Source organism: Capra hircus, chromosome 23 (assembly GCF_001704415.2).
Source record: "Capra hircus breed San Clemente chromosome 23, ASM170441v1, whole genome shotgun sequence".
In the NCBI taxonomy this organism is placed as follows: domain Eukaryota; kingdom Metazoa; phylum Chordata; class Mammalia; order Artiodactyla; family Bovidae; genus Capra; species Capra hircus.
Window position 1 is genome coordinate 23525449 of NC_030830.1, and position 21291 is coordinate 23546739.

General features: G+C 41.6%; 1 protein-coding gene across 3 annotated transcripts in view; it reads right to left on the minus strand.

Annotated features, from left to right (window-relative positions):
• Positions 244–21291, minus strand: part of LOC102180664 (boLa class II histocompatibility antigen, DQB*0101 beta chain) — a 62663-nt gene continuing 41615 nt past the window's right edge. Inside the window, exons 1-5 of one of the 3 annotated variants that reach the window (XM_018038928.1) lie at positions 7821–8002; positions 6146–6415; positions 2181–2462; positions 1572–1682; positions 244–608 (exon numbers count right to left, since the gene is read on the minus strand). In XM_018038928.1, coding sequence (XP_017894417.1) covers positions 595–608; positions 1572–1682; positions 2181–2462; positions 6146–6415; positions 7821–7929 — 786 coding nt within the window. In that variant the 5' untranslated portion in view covers positions 7930–8002 and the 3' untranslated portion in view covers positions 244–594. Of the gene's footprint in view, positions 609–1571; positions 1683–2180; positions 2463–6145; positions 6416–7820; positions 8003–21291 lie in introns of those variants that run through there. The other 2 variants (XM_018038926.1, XM_018038927.1) reach the window with 2 other exon arrangements.

Sequence of the window (21291 nt, forward strand, 5' to 3'; positions counted from 1 at the left end):
AAGAGAGATGTGATATAAGGTGGTAAGAAAGAAAGATGCAGAAAATAGACAGATGCAGATACAGAATAACAAAGGTGTAGACAGAGAAGAGTTGATTTTCTTTCTCTTTTGTCCACCCACCCCTACAGGGCACACAGTGGTGCTTCTCGTCTCCTTCTGGTCCTCAGTTGGCTGGTTTACCCCAAAATATTTTCCTTCATTCTGCAGTGGTTCCTACCTCTACTCATTTAAGGAGGTTCAGAGTACAGACAACTCACAATCATGTTTAATTATGATTAAAGGAAAAAAAACTCCACAGCCCAGTAAATGATTGCAATGTGCTTCTTTTGCACACTCTGTTGGGTGAAAATGGGAGCAGAGGAAGCTCTTGGGGTCTGAGTAGATGCAGCTGACGATGCACAGGCAGAGGTTCCAGGGTCAATGGAGGAAGCAGCATCACAGCCAGATCCTTGGTTGGGGGATGGCCACGGGAAATGACCTGGTGACTGACTCTGATCTCAGAGTGGGACAGGCTGACAGGCATCTGGGAATTCCAGGCAAGGACAGACACGCATTATAGAAGAGCAAACACCAATCTCAAAATATCCTCAGGAGTCAGCGCGTGAGCCCTGTAGAAGAGAGAGTGATCAGCACACAGGACCCACAAGGAGGGGTCAACCTGACAAGGAGGCATGGGAAGCAGGGGAGCAGCTCTTGTCCTTCTGGGGGATATGAAGATTTCAATTTTTTAGTAAATTCAGTGATAGCTCACCTTCTTTCCACCACATTCAATCACTTATAAATACCCACAGGGAGTAGCCACCAACATGTGGCACAAAGTACGCACCATCCTGGTGTCTATCTTTCAAACCAGAGCTCTGGCTCCAAGTTTCACAGAAAGATGCCATCAAAGTTATGGCCTGGTTCTGGGGAACAACTTCAGGAGCTTCCTATAGAACCTCCTACAGAAACTTCTTCCCTAACTCTTGATTCCATAGCAGGGAACATGTCATGAACAAGACACTATGCCCAGGTACACTCACCTCACACCCTTCATTCCTTTATCTATCCCCACAATCCCCACTGACACAGAACAGAAATAGAGCACCTGCTGGTAGGAGCCCACAATGTCCACAAAAGCTCTCATGACACAAACAGCCACTGCCTTACTCACCCCAAAGGGAAATAAGATAAGCAACTCAAGGGGAAATGTATTTCTTTCTTATCCATTGACCACAGGCCTTAACTGCCCTAAGCTAAAATTCCCCCAAATGAATGAAGCTTTCACTAGAAGGAAAGGAAACCAGTGCTCTGGCCTTCTTAATGGAAGAAGTTTTCAGAAAGGAGCCCATGAGACAATGATGAACTTTAAGGAAGTCTTAGAATAAATTCCACCTGCCATCTCCATGGCAGGGCTACCCTTTCAACCAATAAAGTCAGACTACAAAGTCTTCCCAGGTTGTTCATTTCCTCCCACCCCCAGCCCCGCCTCCCCCTTTCAGAGTCAGGAAGAAAGAGATACATCCAGAGGCAGAGGCTGCCCAGAGGATTGCAGTCACAGCCCATCTTCCCATTTCCCCAGAGTTCTTTACCCTTCTGGCTCCTGTGATGGATGATGAGGCCCAGCCCGAGGAAGATCAGCCCCAGCACGAAGCCTCCAACACCACTCAGCATCTTGCTCTGGGCAGATTCAGACTGTGCCCCTGGGAAGCAGAGCCTGAGTGTCAGCGTTTGTCCCCACATCTCACAGTGTCCCTTTAGGAAGCTTGAGGTCTAGTCTGAGGTACAGGAGGTGGAGGTATCAGGGGAACCTGGCTCTCCATTCTGACCACACCCATGGGAGGAACTCACCAACAGATCTTTGGATACAGTGGGCAGGTGAGAGAAGGTGAAAGTGGATCCCTGCTCTCAGGGACACTTCCATAACTTTAGACCTTAAGACTATGGTCACCAGTCAACTCTACAGAGCTACCAGGCTGGGCTCTGGGGCCATGATGTGTACAGTGAGCTCCCTGTATGTGAAAAGACAATGTGATTTGGCTCTTCTGATGCCTGTGCTAGGAGGCATGAGCACTCTTGTGTCCTGTGATTTCCAGTTCAGTAGTGAGGCTGGGAATAAGGGATGGGAGGGCATGGACTGGGGAAGCTCTGTCTGCCCTGAGCTGTAGGGCCCACAGTGAAAGGAAACCAAGTGCCCTTACGCCACTCCACCGAGATGGGGCTCTGGAGGCTGGGGTGCTCCACGCGGCAGGTGTAGACATCTCCTCGCTGGGGAGTCATTTCCAGCATCACGAGGATCTGGAAGGTCCAGTCCCCATTCCTAATAAGAGGCGTGGCCACAACGCCGGCTGTCTCCTCCTGGTCGTTCCGGAACCACCGAACCTTGATCTGGCCTGGATAGAAATCTGTCACCGAGCAGACCAGCAGGTTGTGGTGGTTTAGAGCCTCAGTCTTGGATGGGGAGACGGTCACTGTAGGTTCCACTGAGGGAGGAACAGACAGGAAAAGACACAGTGAGACATGAGACTGCACAGCATGTCTCCCATGGGAGGAGTCATTCCTTGGTACCAGAGTGGGAAGATCCTTGGAGTCCAAGCCTTGGATTTAGATCTATGCTGGGTCACTTCATTAGCTTGAATAAACCCATTGGTCAGTTTCCTTTTCAGTCTCAAGAGATCACTGTAATCACTCTATGGGAGTTATTCTATCAATACTAATTGATAATGGAGCATTTTAAAATTATAAATTGCTGTATTATACCACTATTTGTGAAATTTAAAAAACAATTTTTTTTAAGCACCTGGACTTGTTTTCTCCCCCACCTATTAAAGGTGACCATCAAGATCAGCACTAGTGACTTGTGCTGGGACAGTGATACCGTTTTCTGTTAGTCCCTGTGCTCCCCACAGTAGAGATAATCCAGCAGCTTTGACTCGCACCTGATGGCTGAGATTTTCAACATCAGTCATGGCCTCAGGAACATGGACTGAGAATTAAGAAAGTATAGACATTTCTATGTCCAGTAAAGCAGGACAACAATGACTATTCCATCCTTCCTACAAGTAATGCTTCTCAAACAAGCTATATTCTATAACTCTTAGCCTGCAATATTAACAAAATTTGAGAGCAAGAGCACTTCTTACATGTTGCCAGTCAACAAAGCACCTCTCTCAGCTTATAGCCTAACCTTAGCTCAGATGCCATACTCTCTGTGTGAACTTCTCACACAGACACATACACAAATTGCATTAAGATACATAAACCTCCAGGGACTTCCCTGGTGGTCCAGTGGATGACTCAACACTCCCAAATGCAGGGGTCACAGGTTCCATCCATGGTGGGACAACTAAAATCTTGCTTGCAGCCCAAGTGCTGCAATGAAGACCCAGTGCAGCCAAAAATAATAATGACAAATAAATAAAATTAGCTACATATATAATTTTAAGTGATATATAAACTTCCATCTCCACATCATGGAGTGGGTTGCCATTTCCTTCTCCAGGGGATCTTCCCGACCCAGGGATTGAGCCCAGGTCTCCTGTATTGCAGGCAGACGCTTTAACCTCTGAGCCACCAGGGAAGCTCATATATGCCACCTTTATTTTATTCATTCCTTGATTCATTTATTAATCCAATCAACAAGCAAATTTGACAAGCACAGGGAATCCAATGATATACAAGAACATGGCCCCTGACTTCACAGAACCTGCAATCTAGTAACAGAAACAATCAAAAAAAGAACATTATTTTTAAAGTTTGTAATTTTTGAAGTAAAGGAAAGGGGACTTTAAAACAAGTAACAGTGATAAAATGTTTGACTATGTCTCAATTCCTTTACCTTCTCAAATTGCTACTCATTATCAAACGCAACATACCTCCCAAATTCTTTAACACATCTTATCCTTTATTTCTCTAGGCATTGTACTGAATTTCCCTCATTCTCTTAGCCTGAAGCCATAGTAAATATTTCACGTGTGGTTTAGTTATTTGATAACCTGTTATGTTCTCTCCTTTCCTCTTTTTTCCCTATTTTTCTTTTAATTCAAGTGAGTCTAACTGCTGGTTCCCTATCCCACTCCATTACCCTGCTATTAAGAATAACTGTCTTGTTCTGAAATCAGACATTATCGCATGTATTCTCTAGAGAAAATATTCTGGGATTCTTGCCATAGTTGGCCTGAGTTAATGAGAATGTTATATAAACATTTAACTGTGACTTGCTGAGGTCAGTAGGCAGTCTCATTACCCCAATTACATGTCACTCATGAGCCATCATCTGGAAGGAAACCATGCTTTTGGTTTGGTCTTGACTTTTGATCAGGCTCTTCTTCCTGGGCTCTGACTGAAGTCATAATCAGCTATGGGGACTTATAAAATCTGTTCATCTTAAACAGATTGGGAGTAAAAGTAGAGGGCACAAGTTCAAGAGAAAAATGTTAGAATAACTTTTATGAAAAAGAACTGAAATAACAAAAATATAAGTTGTTGTTCAGTCACTAAGTCTTGTACAACTCTCTGACCCCAAGGACTGCAGCACACCAGGCTTCAGTTAATCCTTTACTATCTTCCAGAATTTGCTCAAACTCATGTCCATTGAGTCAGTGATGCCATCCAACCATTTCATCCTCTGTTGCCCCCTTCTCCTCCTGCCCTCAATGTAAGTACTCAGTGACATTAGGATACAGAAGAAGGCAAGACTGTAAAGTAAGCTAAAAGTTATACGAACATGTATAGATAACACTGGGGTCAAACTAGGGATTAATCAGTGAGTTTTCAGCCCCTTGAATATATCATTTCATCCCACTAGCATTGAAAATAGGCAGAAACAGACTCGTATTGCTGCTTCTAGTCATAACTGGCTTTAATGGAGGCTTTGCTTCTGTTAGATGCTAAACACATGTAGTAAAGAACATGATGACTGTTCTGTATCCGGGGCACACTTCACAACTTAGGAAATAACTATGATGTAATTACTTAAGCTGTTTATTATGTACCAATATTAGTCCATGGGGTCGCAAAGACTCAGACATAACAGAGTGACTGAACAACGAGTAGTGTATATAAAGTGGCGATGCTAGTTGTTAAGGCAGTTGTGGAATGAAGTAGCGTAATATAGATGGCGTTTGGTAAGATAATTGTCTAGAACTAGCTGCTTATTAAATGGGTATAATTCCTGAAATGGATGGAAATGTTGGGAGGGGGGAGAGGAAGGGAGCAAAGGCAGGGTTTAGGCCAAAAGAAACTAGAAATAATGTTTATTCAGTAATTTAATGGCATTACTTTATTCATCCCAAAACTTCAGTCTTTCTACTATGCCATTTGTTGACCTTTTCTAATAAATTAAAACTCTCTCTTACAAATACCATTCAAGTGTTGGGGGCGTTTTTTAGCAAACACTTTTTCTCTCAGACTTTGCATTCACAAATTCTAAATTGCTGATTTTGCATTCACAAATTCTAAATCCATTCAAGTCAATAAGAATTTACTTTAAAGCAATGAGCAAAATAGTAAAGAATAATTGATAAAGTCATTTTAAGGCCCTATTTACCTTTCTGTTTCTCTTGAGCCTAAGTGGATGGGCAACCGAGTACATTTATTCATTAATTTAACAAAGTTTTATGGAGTTCATACTACCCGCCAGGGTGTCAGACTAGGCACACAGGGATAATTAGCACAGCCCCTTGGCTGAAAGAAGTCCAGGCCCAGTGATATAGCGATGTCCATTTGAGAAACCAGGATTACGGTGAATAATAATTTTAAACCAAAAAGAGAACATGTATTATTTCGTGACTGTAATACATCACCACGAGTTCAAGTTGCCCTAAGAGCACCCGGAAGTAACCCTAAGGCCACCAGGCTGCGCTGTCAGGCCTCCAGGAAGCAAATACGCCAAAGGCACCGGGGGGGAGGTGCAGAATGAGTGGAAACAACAGCGCAGGGCGGGGCCTTCGAGAGGTGACCCACACCGGGCAGGCCGGCCGCCTCTGCAGGGAAGGCTCCCGGGTGCCCACCCCCACCCTCACGCTGTGCCCTCGGGCCCCTGTCCCTCAGCGCCTCTCTGTCCCATCCGTGGGTCTGGGGACCCCGCCCCGGAGGACTCAGCCCCCTCCCCGCGCGGAGTCCTGGCGGGTGGAGGGCGGCCCCGCGGAGGGCGGCCGGCACTCACCTCGCCGCTGCAAGGATGTGATGAGTTCGTTCTGGTAGTTGTGTCTGCACACCGTGTCCACCGCGGCCCGCGTCTGCTCCAGGAAGTCCTTCTGGCTGTTGAAGTACTCGGCGGTCGGCCGCCCCAGCGGGGTCACCGCCCGGTGCTCGCCCCAGTCGCTGTCGAAGCGCACGAACTCCTCCTGGTTGTAGATGTATCTGGTCACACCCCGCACACGCTCCGTCCCGTTGGTGAAGTAACACTGGCCTATAAACTGGTACACGAAATCCTCTGCGGGGAGACAGCCGCTCGGTCAGGCTCAGCCCCACAGCCCCACGCGGCGGCCCCTCGGCCAGATGGGGAGGTGCCGGCCGCCGCCAGCGGGGTCCCGAAACCGGAAACCCGCCGCCGCTCAGCCCCTGTTCCCTGCCCGGCCCTGCGCCTCCCGCTGCGAACCCAGGTCCTCCAGCGGTTCCTCCCCAGGCCTCCCGCCCCCTCTGAGGGCTCCCAGGATGTGAGAAGGCCTGTCATTGAGGGAGCCCTAGGACCTGTGATCCCTAGAAGCTCAGAATCAAGTAAACAGGGCGGCAGGTTGATTTTGCATCCATCTCGGTACTTAAAGGTTCTCACATGAAATCCCGTTTTACCCGGAGCTCCTGGGAACCTCAGAGACAAACGAGAGCAGGAGAGTTCAAGCGATGGCAAAGGACCTGTAGAATCAAGCTTGTCCTCCTCCTGACAGGTGTATTCTCTTGGTCCCCAGCAAAGTGTCCTTACAACGCCTTGGCTTACTCTTGAGTTTCTGCTACCCGCACCCGACTCCTGTGTGGTTTGAAAGGACCAGCAACCCCCCAGTCCTAAAAAGGACAGTTTATTCACAGAAAGAGTATGGACTTTCAAATTAGATTAGAGCTAATGTATAATCAAATATATATATATATATATATATTTCTCTTCTTATGTTCTCCTTTGTCCTAAATCCTGTCCATCCTCAAGTTTCTGAATATCACTCAAGTCACCAGTTGACTACAAATCAGTGAAACTTAAATTCTGTCTGTGGTCACCCAGGCAGCTCAAGAAATAAAAGTTTGCTTCCACAAACCCTCCACTGAGAGTCAGGAATATACAGTCTTCCCCTCAAATGCTGAGCCTGCAGAGACCATGGCTGCCCTACACATCCCCAACCCACAGCAGTAAGTCCAGACAAGGTCTTGCTGCTGCTGCTGCTAAGTCACTTCAGTCGTGCCCAACTCTGTTCAGCCCCATAGATGGCAGCCCACCAGGCTCCCCTGTCCCTGGGATTCTCCAGGCAAGAACACTGGAGTGGGTTGCCATTTCCTTCTCCAAGACGAGGTCTTGGGGGGACTCTGAGATGACAGATTCTGCAGTGCCTTCTTTGGAGAAAGTCACATCTTAAAAAAAAATACCCATGCTCACTTTGTCCTGGCACTTGTAGTAGATATTCACTGTGTCTCCTCCTCCCCATTACAACGTTCCCAGGGTTAAACCTGTGGGAGGGGAATTGTCCTCACCTTGTCCTTAGAGGGTGGAAATGAGAATGTAACATAGCCCTCATTCCCAAAGGGAGGAACTGTGTGATAAAAGACAGTATCCCAAGATCACAGCCCAACCCAAGGATCCCTCGGAGCCTGCTCCCCAGAGTGGTGGCTCCAGGGAGCAGCTGCCCTGCACTTACTTGGCAAGTCTCCACTCTCAGCCCCTGGGGTGCTCAGCATAACCAGGGTCACCATCACAGCTGCTGTCCAAAGGTCTCTGGGAATCTGCAAAGCCACTATCCCAGACATAATAGAGAACAAAGGAAGAAGTAATGGTAGTCAACACAGCTCAAACACAGTGGATCTGGTGAACTCACTTCACAGAATAAAAGTCTATGGGAGCTCCCATGTATGGCAGGATTGGAGAGTCCCTAGAAAAGGGACCAATCAGCAGTGGAGCTGAAAAACTTCATCTGTTTCTGGGTAGACATTTTTTTTTTGAAGGTTCTTACTCTAATGCCTGGCACAGTGTCCTAATCAAATTGCACTGGATTGAGATGAAAATGTTCTCTCAGTTATAAAATATCTGAATATTGAATGCCTTAAGAGTTTAAATAATGAAAAAAAATTTTCAAGAGTAGATATTTCTGTGATATTTATTTAATACCTATTGTTCTTGGAATTTGGGGTAAGGGAAAATAAAAGTGGAAGTGTTAATTAATGAGTTGTGTTCCACTCTTTGCGACCCCATGGACTATAGCCTGCCAGGATCCTCTGTCTATGGCATTCTCCAGGCAAGAATACTGAAGTGATTTGCCATTCCCTTCTCCAGAGGATCCTCATGACCCAGGAATCAAACCCAGGTCTCCTGCATTGCAAGAGGATTATTCTTTGCTGTTTGAGCCACAAGGGAAAATAAGTGGGGATCATATTTCAGAGAGGGAAAATTATTGTCACCGAGATGTTTACTTTTATTGTCTTAGAGACCCTGAAGATCCTTAAGTTTTGGGTGGGAAGAACAGAGTTCTTGAAGGAAATGGTTTTGAGCTGCAGTTCTATCATTGATGTGCTTTATGAGAGTCAACAAAATACTGAACCTTTTTGCCTAAGACTTCTCTATAAAATGTGAATCATGTTTCATGCATTTTATATCTAGACCTTCATATATACAAACTTAAAGGTAATATGACTTGTTTAATATTACAGAATGTTCCTCAGCTGCCATGGGTAACTGTTGGCAATATCAGGTTAATATGTGGAACAAGAAAACAAGCCAAAAAATTTGACAATCAGAACCTCCCTGGCAGTCCAGTGATTAAAACTATGCCCTGTACTGCAGAAAGTGTGGGCTCAGTATCTGGAGAACTAGGATCCTACAGTGCCATGGGGCACAGCCAAAACTTTTAAAAATTGACAGCCAGCCCTGCTGGCAAGTGATTTTTCATTACATAAGATTCTAGGGCTTCCTTGGTAGCTTGGATGATAAAGAATTCACCTGCAATGCAGGAGATCTGAGTTTGATCCCTGGGTTGGGAAGATCCCCTAGAGAAAGGAATGGCTACCCACTCCAGTATTCTTGCCTGGAGAATTCTATGAACAGAGGAGCCTGATGGGCTACACAGTCCATGGGGTCTCAAAGAGTCAGACACGACTGAGCAACTAACACACTTATAAAAAAGAAAAGAATATATTTCATTTATGCTTTTTGAGTTAAAGTATTTGGAAAGATAAGTTGACTTTTCTCTTAAAATATCTTCATCTGCTCAAATTCTTCCTGAACAGTCTGATTGTGCAAAGGCATAGTCCACTAACATTAAAAGCATTAAGATATTGTCAACTTCAGTTTTGAGGACAGAGAGCAAAATTGTGAAGAAGCATTTCCTGGGGCTTGAATTCTGTTGATGTTTAGAGAGCTGTGCCAACCCTAAGAATCAAATCTCAGTGGCAGAAGTATTAATGTGCTTTATTAAATAAACATCTTATTTATCAGACTTCTCTTGCCCATGTCTAGGGACAGTATAAAATGGTTATAGAGCAATTAGAACAGTGTCTGGCATATACCAACGAATAAGAAAATAAGTATCTCTCCCTCTAATTTCTCTCTCCTTCTCTGTCTTTCCTGAATTTTAGGTTCTTCTTTCAGAAGAGAGGAGATGATCTAAAAGCAGAAAATAAAGAGTTTACCAGGTAAAAAAAAAAAATAGGGATAAGGCAATGACAAGAATTTCCCTTAGTTGCACATGAAGGCAATGAGTTAGTTCAATATTCTGAATTAGGTGCATAGCCCCAGGGCACCTGAGACTGGGAAATCTGTCACTGGGCTTCCACCTGCTCTAGTACACTCAGGACCAGGGTAGCTCCAGAATAAGGAGGGTTCCAGGGTAGGATGAAAGCATAAAATAGGAACATCAAGCTCAGACCAGTAACTGGGTTGTGGAGCAACAAAGAACAGTCAGCGAGGGATTCCAAAGGTGTCTCAGTTCCCTCAGGCCCACCACAGGGTCTCTAGAAATAAACAGAGGCTTCTGGCCCTTCCCCTCCCTCCTGTCCTAAGGAGGAAGTTCCCTCCGCCCTGTTCTGGGGCTGTGCAGTGAAGGCTGCCTCAGACCTGGGGATTATCCTCTTCTCACAGGCCTCCTCTTCACAGAGACTTTTTAACTGGCAACATGTGGTCAGTTTAAAATCCCTTTTCTGATTGGCTACAACTTTATCTGCAAGGCTGTGGCTTGGGCTTCTGCCTGCTGCTTTCCCCAAGCCAGATAACATTCTCTACATTTTCTAGAGTTTTCTGCACTGTCCTTATCTGTGCTGAGTTACTCAGGGCAGTCACTGCTGGCCTGGCCTGGTCTGATTCCAAGTATTTACCTGAATCACCCTGTGGAGGCAGGGAGCTTAGGATGAGGCAGTGTGTATCCCACTTGAGTAGATGGAGGGATCTAGAAACAGTCATAGATATGGATGAAGGTCACTGTAGGGACCCTCTCTCATGGTACATCCTCTGTTCCCTTGGAATGGAAGATAAAAGCTGTGAACTACGTCCTTGTGAAAATTCAGGGAGAAATCATCTTCTTTGCTCAGCATCCACTGGAATCTACACTTGGTCAGTGGGGTTAACTGTGAAAGTAATAATCATCTTGTCCGGAAGGGCCATCCAGGACCCTATTTTGTATTCAATTCAGGAAACAACATTCATTGTATATTATCAAAGTTTCCATGACCTCCTTAATGTCAGTACTAATATAATTAGGATTATTTCTCCTCAGAATATTATTTCCCCTTAATGTAAAACTGTTAAGCCATTATCCTTAAATTTTTCCAAATCTTTGTGAAGTTACTCATCAGTTCGCTCAGTTCAGTTCAGTCGTTCAGTCATGTCCAACTCTTTGCGACCCCATGAATGGCAACACGCCAAGCCTCCCTGTCCATCACCAACTCCCGGAGTTCACTCACACTCATGTCCATGGAGTCCGTGATGCCATCCAGCCATCTCATCCTCGGTCGTCCCTTTCTCCTCCTGCCCCCAACCCCTCCCAGCATCAGAGTCTTTTCCAATGAGTCAACTCTTCACATGAGGTGTCCAAAGTACTGGAGTTTCAGCTTTAGCATCATTCCTTCCAAAGAAATCCCAGGGCTGATCTCCTTCAGAATGGACTGGTTGGATCTCCTTGCAGTCCAAGGGACTCTCGAGAGTCTTCTCCAACATCACAGTTCAAAACCATCGATTCTTCGGCGCTCAGCCTTCTTCACAGTCCCCTATATGAACACTTAGGTAATCCATTATAAAAATTTTCCATGACATACAGAAAGTCCTTTCTCTTTGTACAAAGTTATCTCTTTAAAATCAGATTTTACAGAATCTGAAGTAAGAGTCAGATTATTAACAGAGTGACCATGTATAAGCCATTTCAGTTCTGAAAGACATAGTTTTGCCTCATTGTCATGAAAACAGATGTAATTAGTAACTGTGCACTGCAGTCTATGGCGAGGTGCATACACACTGATTTTAATATAATAGTAGTCAGTTAATCTTTCCTGAGGTCATTAACAAAGTCTTGTTATTTCTCATTTCTGTCCAGATGGCGGAATCATTGTGGTTTCAGATCCCTAACGCTTACCTCATTATGAAGAGAAAGAGAGGAGAAAGCTCATTACCCATATTTGATCATGAATCCCCTGCATTTTCCCTCTCTGAACCCCATGAGTACCCCTGCAAAGAACTGCCATTTTAACTATAATTTCAGATCTCAGAGCCTGGTCTTCTCAGTGGGCTCATAAACGTGGAAACATGAATGTAAAACAGAATGTAATAAAAATTGATGAAAGAAGAAAGTGAATGCAACTTTGTGAACTTCATAAATTGTTAATGACAGAGAGTCCAGGGTTGTATGTCACACATCTTGATTTGATATAGAGAAAGAGGGACTGGCCACTCCTCATTGTAGCTTCTTCCAAATGTCTAAATCCTGTCCTGTACCACATGCCTGAGTGCCCTACTTTCCTAGCGCACATTGTCAGGGGTCCTCCTATGTCTGAGCTCTGGCGCTTTTATGTGGTTTGATCTCTAGTAGCTTTTGTCTTCCTTCCCCAAAAGCCAGCAGACCCTAGATGGTGGTTACTATCAGTTACCAATATTTTTATACACCTCCAGAGTTAAGGTCCTGGGTTCCAAAAATGAAAATACATAGATCCTGCCTTCTAGGAGTCCCCATATTGGAGGGGAGAAACACATGGGAAAAATAAAAGAGACAAAAGCTGTTGCTTTTGCAACAGCCACTAAGGAGAATGTCAGATACTACTGACTAAAGACAAGACTGCAGTGTTCAAGGTTCAGAGGACATTTAAAACTACAAGCTGATAATGATACCTATTGGTTCAGTTATTTTCTCTTCTGTTGGAAAGGGTTGGCAATGCAGACCTATGAGGTGATGATTATTTGTGAATTAATTCATAAATAATAATTTTTCAAGATGATGAGATGGGGAATTAATGGTGTAGAGGTCATGACGCGGTTGAAAGAAAGGCTTTTAAGATTAAGTTCTCAGAGGAAATGTTGGCTTAGAAGATAGGCTGTGATCATTCCAGGCAAAGACCCACACTTGAGTGCAGACACAGAAGTTTGGCAAGACTGCTGCTGAGGGGTCAGGGATGGTATGACTGTGGTTTGGTATGACTAGAGGGTGGGATTCAAGTAACCTATGCTCTGTGAAGAAGAGATGGCAAGAATACACAGAAGAACTGTACAAAAAGGATCTTCACAACCCGGATAATCACGATGGTGTGATCACTCATCTAGAGCCAGACATCCTGGAATGAGAAGTCAAGTGGGCCTTAGAAAGCATCGCTACAAACAAAGCTAGTGAAGGTGATGGAATTCCAGTTGAGCTGTTTCAAATCCTGAAAGATGATCCTGTGAAAGTGCTGCACTCAATATGCCAACAAATTTGGAAAACTCAGCAGTGGCCACAGGACTAGAAAAGGTCCGTTTTCACTCCAATCCCAAAGAAAGTCAATGCCAAAGAATGCTCAAACTACCACACAATTGCACTCATCTCACATGCTAGTCAAGTAATGCTCAAAATTCTCCAAGCCAGGCTTCAGCAATACGTGAACCGTGAACTTCCAGATGTTCAAGCTAGTTTTAGAAGAGGCAGAGGAATGAGGGATCAAATTGCCAACATCTGCTGGATCATGGAAAAAGCAAGAGAGTTCCAGAAAAACATCTATTTCTGCATTATTGACTATGCCAAAGCCTTTGACTACGTGGATCACAATAAACTGTGGAAAATTCTGAAAGAGATGGGAATACCAGACCACCTAACCTGCCTTTTGAGAAATCTGTATGCAGGCCAGGAAGCAACAGTTAGAACTGGACATGGAACAACAGACTGGTTCCAAATAGGAAAAGGAGTATGTCAAGGCTGTATATTGTCACCCTGCTTATTTAACTTATATGCAGAGTACATCATGAGAAACACTGGACTGGAAGAAGCACAAGCTGGAATCAAGATTGCTGGGAGAAATATCAATAATCTCAGATATGCAGATGATACCACCCTTAAGGCAGAAAGTGAAGAGGAGCTAAAAAGCCTCTTGATGAAAGTGAAAGAGGAGAATGAAAAAGTTGGCTTAAAGCTCAACATTCAAAAAACGAAGATCATGGCATCCAGTCCCATCACTTCATGGGAAATAGATGGGGAAACAGTGGAAACAGTGTCAGACTTTATTTTGGGGGGCTCCAAAATCACTGCAGTTGGTGATTGTAGCCATGAAATTAAAAGACGCTTACTCCTTGGAAGAAAAGTTATGACCAACCTAGATAGCATATTCAAAACAGAGACATTACTTTGCCGACTAAGGTCCATCTAGTCAAGGCTATGGTTTTTCCAGTAGTCATGTATGGATGTGAGAGTTGGACTGTGAAGAAGGCTGAGCGCTGAAGAATTGATGCTTTTGAACTGTGGTGTTGGAGAAGACTTTTGAGAGTCTCTTGGACTGCAAGGACATCCAACCAGTCCATTCTGAAGGAGATCAGCCCTGGGATTTCTTTGGAAGGAATGATGCTAAAGCTGAAACTCCAGTACTTTGGCCACCTCATGCAAAGAGTTGACTCATTGGAGAAGACTTTGATGCTAGGAGGGATTGGGGGCAGGAGAAGAAGAGGACGACCAAGGATGAGATGGCTGGATGGCATCACGGACTCGATGGACGTGAGTGTGAGTGAACTCCGGGAGTTGGTGATGGACAGGGAGGCCTGGCATGCTGCGATTCATGGGGTTGCAAAGAGTCAGACACGACTGAGCGAATGAACTGAACTGAACTGAATTGATGCTCTGTGAATTTTGATCATAGTACCTTTGGAAGTTTCCTGGATTTTCATCAGCTTAACAAGAAAAACAGAAGGAATTCAAGAAGCAGAGTGCCATGACATGCTTTTCCATTCATGAATCTACCTTGGAAGCAATGTAAAGGAGACCTTTCAGAGGGACTATAGATTACTTTCTGTGGTCCAGAAAGAATCCAGGTTAATGTGATGAAACCAATCCACTAACAGCTATATTACAGAGGAACCAATGTACCAATGACCAGTTTGGCAAATTTACCAAAATTAATGTACCCTAAACTCTTTTCATTTTTTTCTGTTCCTGATGTTTGCATAAGTTCATGTTTGGAAGTGCATCAGAGGCCTGAGAATCATAGACCCCCAAATGTCTGGAGCCCTCCTGCTCTCCCATGAGAGCCCTATTCTCTCGCTTCCTGGAACTCCACTCTTTCTGCCAACAAAGAGCTCCAGTTTCCATGAAGCTTTATATCAAATGTATTTGTAAAGACAAAATGAAAACAGGTCACAGATAACTTCAGAAATTGTTTTAAATGTTTTTAATATAAATTGGCTTCCCTGGTGGCTCAGATGGTAAAGAATCTGCCTGCAATGAAGGAGACTTGTGTTAGATCCATGGGTCAGGAAGATCCCCTGGAGAAAGGAATGGCAACCCACTCTGGTATTCTTGCCTGGAAAATCCCATGGATAGAGGAGTCTCGACAGTCCATGGGGTCACAAAAAGTCAGACATGACTGACCAACAAACATGTTCAATATAGACTGGAATAAACATTATAAATAGTTATAAAACATTTTGCTTGAATTTTGTAGATTTTATGAATTGACCCTCCAAAGAAATTAGCAAAATAACCCTTAAAAAACTAAAATCTTGACTAAACAAAATGCAATTTTAAAAGGGTTTGAGAGCCAGTATAAATATAAACAGATTTTTCTATGTGAAGTGACGACATAGCTGTAATGTTCATGTCCTACACAAGGCCAACACTTCAAGACTGGAAGAAGTGGCTATTTCAGCTGATGCATAGAAATCAATACAGAAAGTCAACCAAAATGAAGAAATAGAGGTATGTGTTCCAAGTGAAAGAACAAGGAAAAAAATGTCATTAAAAAAGATGATGCTCACTTAAAAAAAAAAAAAATCCTATAAGAAAGATGGAAGGACACTCTCACGTCTTAAAATACATTTAAAAGAAAAGATACTCCCAAACTTGGGAGTAAAATAGATGAATATAGTAATAACTTCAACAAAAAGATAAAAATATATGTATAAGAAAATTAAACAGAACACACAGATCTGAAATACAATAACTAAGCTGAAAAATGCATACAAGAGGTTCAGCAGCAGAACAGATGAAACAGCAGAAAGAATCAGTGAACTGGGAGAAAGGAAATAGCAACTGCCCTAATCAGAGAAGCAAAAGGAGAAAAAAAGAGGAAAACAGTGAAGGCAGCTTAATGAACTTACGGGACAATCTCAGGCACTAATATTTGCCTCTAGGACTCCTGGAGGAGAAGAAAGAGAAAACGGGACAGAAGCTTTATTTGAAGAAAAAATAGCTAAAATTTTCTTTAACCTGGAGAAAAAAAGTGGACGTCCAGATCCAGGAAGCTGGTAGTTTAAATAAATCAATTTTAAGAGATCTGTGGGCTTACCTGGTGGCTCAGCTGGTAAAGAATCCATCTGCAATACGAGAGGCCTGGGTTCAATCCCTGGGTTGGGAAGAGATCCATTTCAGAACACATATAATTAAAGTGTTAAAAGTTAAAGACAAGGAGAAAATCACAGAAGCAGCAAGAAAAAGAAATTACACAAAAGGTAGTCCCCATAAGACAATCAGATTTTTTAGCACTAACTTTCTAGAAGGGAAAAATTATTCAAAATATTGAATGAAAAAAAAAATTTCAACCAAGAATACTCTACCTGGCCACTGTAATTCAGGATTGAAAGAGTGATAAAGAGTTTTCCAGACAAGGAAACCTAAAGGATTCATCAGAACTAAACTGGCCTTACCAAAAAAAAAAAAAAAAAAAATATATATATATATATATATGCAGCAGCAAGCATATATATATACACACATATATATAAATTCTCACATATATATATATAAGGCCTCATATATATGGCCTTCTTTAAACTAAAAACAATGGATGCTAACTAGTAACAAGAAAACAAGTGTAAACTCACAAGTGTAAGGCTCAATGGTAAAGGCAAATATACAGTAAAAGTCGTTGATTCATCACTCCTAAAGCAAAAAAATTAAAAGATAAAAGTAGTAAAAAAAGTTACTAACTACAATAATTAGTTGAGAAACAAGAGATGAAAAGATGTAAAATGTCACATTGAAAACATAAAACATGAGGGGGATAAAAAGATAGAGCTTCAGAATACATTCAGATTTAAGTTTTTATCAAATTTCTACAAGCTATTACAAATGTAAGTTGTTATATATAAGCTTCATAGTAACCATAAAGCAAGAACTTATAGTAAATACACAAAAGATAAAGAGAAATGAATTTAAGCATACTACTAAAGAAAGTCGTGAATCAAAATTGACAAAAACAAGAGAAGAAAGAAACAGAGAGAAACTACAAAGCAGCTAGAAATGAATCATTTTTGCTGGTCACAATGGTATAAAACTAGAAATCAATTACAAGAAGAAAACTGGAAAAAAAACACATATATGTGGAGATTAAATAATATGCTAGTAAACAGCCAATGGACCAATAAGGAAATAAAAAATGAAATTTTTAAAACTTTCAAAAAATGAAACTGGAAATAAAGTATACCAAAATGTATAGGATACAGTAGAAACAGTTTTAAGAAGAAAGTTGACAGTCATTTTTACTGCATACCTCACGAAACAAGAAAAATCTAAATAAACAACCTAACTGTATACCTCAAGGAACTAGGAAAAGAAGAATAAACAAAGCTTAAAGTTGCTAGAAGGAAGGAAATAGCAAGGACCAGAGCAGAAATAACGGAAATAGATACTAAAAGAAAATAGAAAGAGCAATGAAACTAAAAGCTACTTCTTTGAAATAATAAAGCTCATAGAGAAAAAGAGAGAGGCCTCAAATAAATAAAATCAGAAAAGAAAGAGGAGATGTTATGACTAATACCATGAACATACAGGATGATAAGAGAATACTATAATTTTATGCCAATGAATCTCACAATATACAAAAATGGATAAATTTCTAGAAATGTACAACCTTCCAAGTCTGAATCATGAAAGAACTGAAAATCTGAAAAAACAATTAGTAATAAATAGATTAGTTCAGTAATTTAAAACCTCCCAACAAAAAAAAAGAAAAGCAATACCAAAGAAAATGGCAATGCCAAAGAAAGGTAATTCCCAAAGAAAGGCAATGCCAAAGATTGCTCAAACTACCGCACAATTGCACTCATCTCACATGCTAGTCAAGTAATGCTCAAAATTCTCCAAGCCAAGCTTCAACAGTACGTGAACCATGAACTTCCAGATGTTCAAGCTGGTTTTAGAAAAGGCAGAGGAACTGGAGATCAAATTGCCAACATCTGCTGGATCATCGAAAAAGCAAGAGAGTTCCAGAAAAACATCTACTTCTGCTTTGTTGACTATGCCAAAGTCTTGACTGTGTGGATCACAATAAACTGGAAAATTTTTCAAGAGATGGGAATACCAGAGTACCTGACCTGCCTCTTGAGAAACCTGTATGCAGATCAGGAAGCAATGGTTAGAACTGGACATGGAACAACAGACTGGTTCCAAATAGGAAAAGGAATACTTCAAGGCTGTATATTGTCATTGTGCTTATTTAACTTATATGCAGAGTACATCATGAGAAACACTGGGCTGGATGAAGCACAAGCTGGAATCAAGATTTCCAGGAGAAATATCAATAACCTCAGATATACAGAAGACACCACCCTTAAGGCAGAAAGTGAAGAAGAACTAAAGAGCCTCTTGGTGAAAGTGAAAGAGGAGAGTGAAAAAGTTGGCTTAAAGCTCAACATTCAGAAAACGAAGATCATGGCATCCAGTCCCATCACTTCATGGCAAATAGATGGGGAAACAGTGGAAACATTGGCAGACTTTATTTTGGGGGGCTCCAAAATCACTGCAGATGGTGACTGCAACCATAAAATTAAAAGACACTTACTCCTTGGAAAAGTTATGACCAACCTAGACAGCATACTAAAAAGCAGAGATGTGCTTTGCCAACAAAGGTCTATCTATCTAGTCAATGCTATGGTTTTTCCAGTAGTCATGTATGGATGTGAGAGTTGGACTATAAAAAAAAGCTGAGCACTGAAGAATTGATTCTTCTGAACTGTGGTGTTGGAGAAGAGTCTTGAGAGTTCCTTGAACTGCAAGGAGATCCAACCAGTCCATCCTAAAGGAAATCAGTCCTACAAATTCATTGGAAGGACTGATGCTGAAGCTGAAACTCCAATACTTTGGCCACCTGATGTGAAGAGCTGACTCATTTGAAAAGACACTGATGGGGAAGATTGAGGGCGGGAGGAGAAGGGGAGGACAGAGGATGAGATGGTTGGATGGCATCACTGACTCAATGGGCATGAGTTTGAATGAATTCTGGGATCTGTTGATGGACAGGGAGGCCTGGCATGCTGCAGTCCGTGGGGTCACAAAGAGTCAGACATGACTAAGAGACTGAACTGAACCGAACAGAAAAACTCCAGGACCAGATGTTTCCACTGATGAATTTCACTAAGCATTCAAGGAAGAATCTGTATCAATTCTATTCAAACTCTTCCAAAAAATAGAAGAGAGAACAATTCCTAAACATTTTATGAGGCCACTATTACACTGATGCCAAAACCAGACAAGGACAACACAAGAAAATAAAATTACAGGGCAACATCCCTGGTAAGCATAGATCCAAAACTTCTCAAAAGAATATTAGCAAACCAAATTCAACAATGCGTTAAAAGGATCATACACCATGATAAGCAGTATATATTTCAGGAATGCAAATTTCAACATCTGCAAATCAATCCATGTGGTATACCATGCTAACCAAACAAAATACAAAAGTATGATCATTTTACTAGAAGTTAGAAAAAACATTTGACAAAATTCAACACCCATTTTTGATAAAAATGCTAAACAAAGTCGGTGGAGAGGGAATGTGTCTCAAGATAATAAAGACCGTTTCTGACAAGCCCACAGTTAACTTTATACTCAATGGCAAAAAGTTTAGTGCTTTTCCTCTAAAATCGGGAATAGGCAAAGATTTGTACTCTCACCACCTTTATTTGGCATAGTATTGGAAGTCATAGCCAGAGCAATTAGTCAATAGAAATAAATAAAAGCATTCAAATTGAAAAGGGAGAAATAAAATCATTGCTAATTTGCATGTCACATGGTATTATATATAGAAAATCCTAAGGAACCTGCCAAAAAGCAATTAGAACTAACAAATGAATTCAGTAAAGTTGCAGGTTGCAAAACCAATATACAGAAATCTATGCATTTCTATATACTAATGACAAATTAGAAAGAGAAATAAATCAATCTCATTTATACTTCCATCCAAAAGAATAAAATAACCTAGGAATTAATTTAACCAAGGAGATGGTCGACCCATACACTGAAAATAATAAAATATTAATAAAAGAAATTGAAGAAGACACAAATAAATGGAAAGATATTCTATGTTCATGGATTGGAAGAACTAATATTGTTAAAAGGTCCATACTACCCAAAGCAACCTATCTGATTCAGTGCAATTCCCTATCAAAATTTTAAATGGCACTTTTCATACTTATAGAAGAAGTAATTCTAAAATATGTATAGAACCACAAAAGACCCCCAAATAGTGAAAGCAATCTTAAGAAACAAAGCTACAGGCATCACATATTCCTAACTTCAAACTATATTTTAAAACTATTGATATATTTGTGGGGATTTCCCTGATGGTTCAGTGGTTAAGAATCTGGCTTTCAATTCAGAGGACTTGGGTTCAATCCCTGGTCAGGGAACTAAGATCCCACATGTTTCAGAGCAACTAAACCTTCATGCCACACTGCTGATCCCATGGGTCAGAACTAGAGTGTCCATAAGCTGCAACAAATATCCTGCATGACACAACAGAGACCCAAGGTGGCCAAAGAAATAAATAGATATATTTTTTAAAACTGTGTTTGTAGTATAGTTTTCTTGACTAATTTTATAGTAATCAGAATAGTATGATACTGGGATAAAAATAGACACACAGATTAATGAAACAGAACAGAGAACCCCAAATTAAACCCAGGCTTCTACGGGTCAATTAATTTACAAAGGAAGCCAAACATATACACTAAAAAAATCACAGTCTCTACAACAAAGTGTTGCAAACACTGAACAACTATATGAAAAAAAAATTACACTGAACCACTATTTTACATCATACTCAAAAATTAATTCAAAACAGATTAAAGTTCTGAAACCATTAAATTCCTAGAAGACAGCGTAGGCAGTAAGATCCTTGATATTGGACTTGGTAATAATTCATAGGGTGAAACTACAAGGTCTAGAAAAGAGTAATCCAGTAGCTGTAATCTGAAGAGTTCTTAGAGGACACACACTGAGTGGAATAGAAGTTTTAACCAGAAAGAGCATGAAGTTCCTTTGTGGTTAATGAATTTCCATTTGATATTAAGCTATAGACTCAAAGGGACACTATGTAGATTTCTGGAGCTCTTCAGCTTTTGCTTTTCTCTGATATCTGCCTTTCAAAGTTTATCCTTCTTAGCGTTCCCAAACTCAAATCACTTTCTCTTCAACTCATCAAATTCATTCTGTTCCGCCTGAGACTTCCTCTTGTGTGCCATGCTTG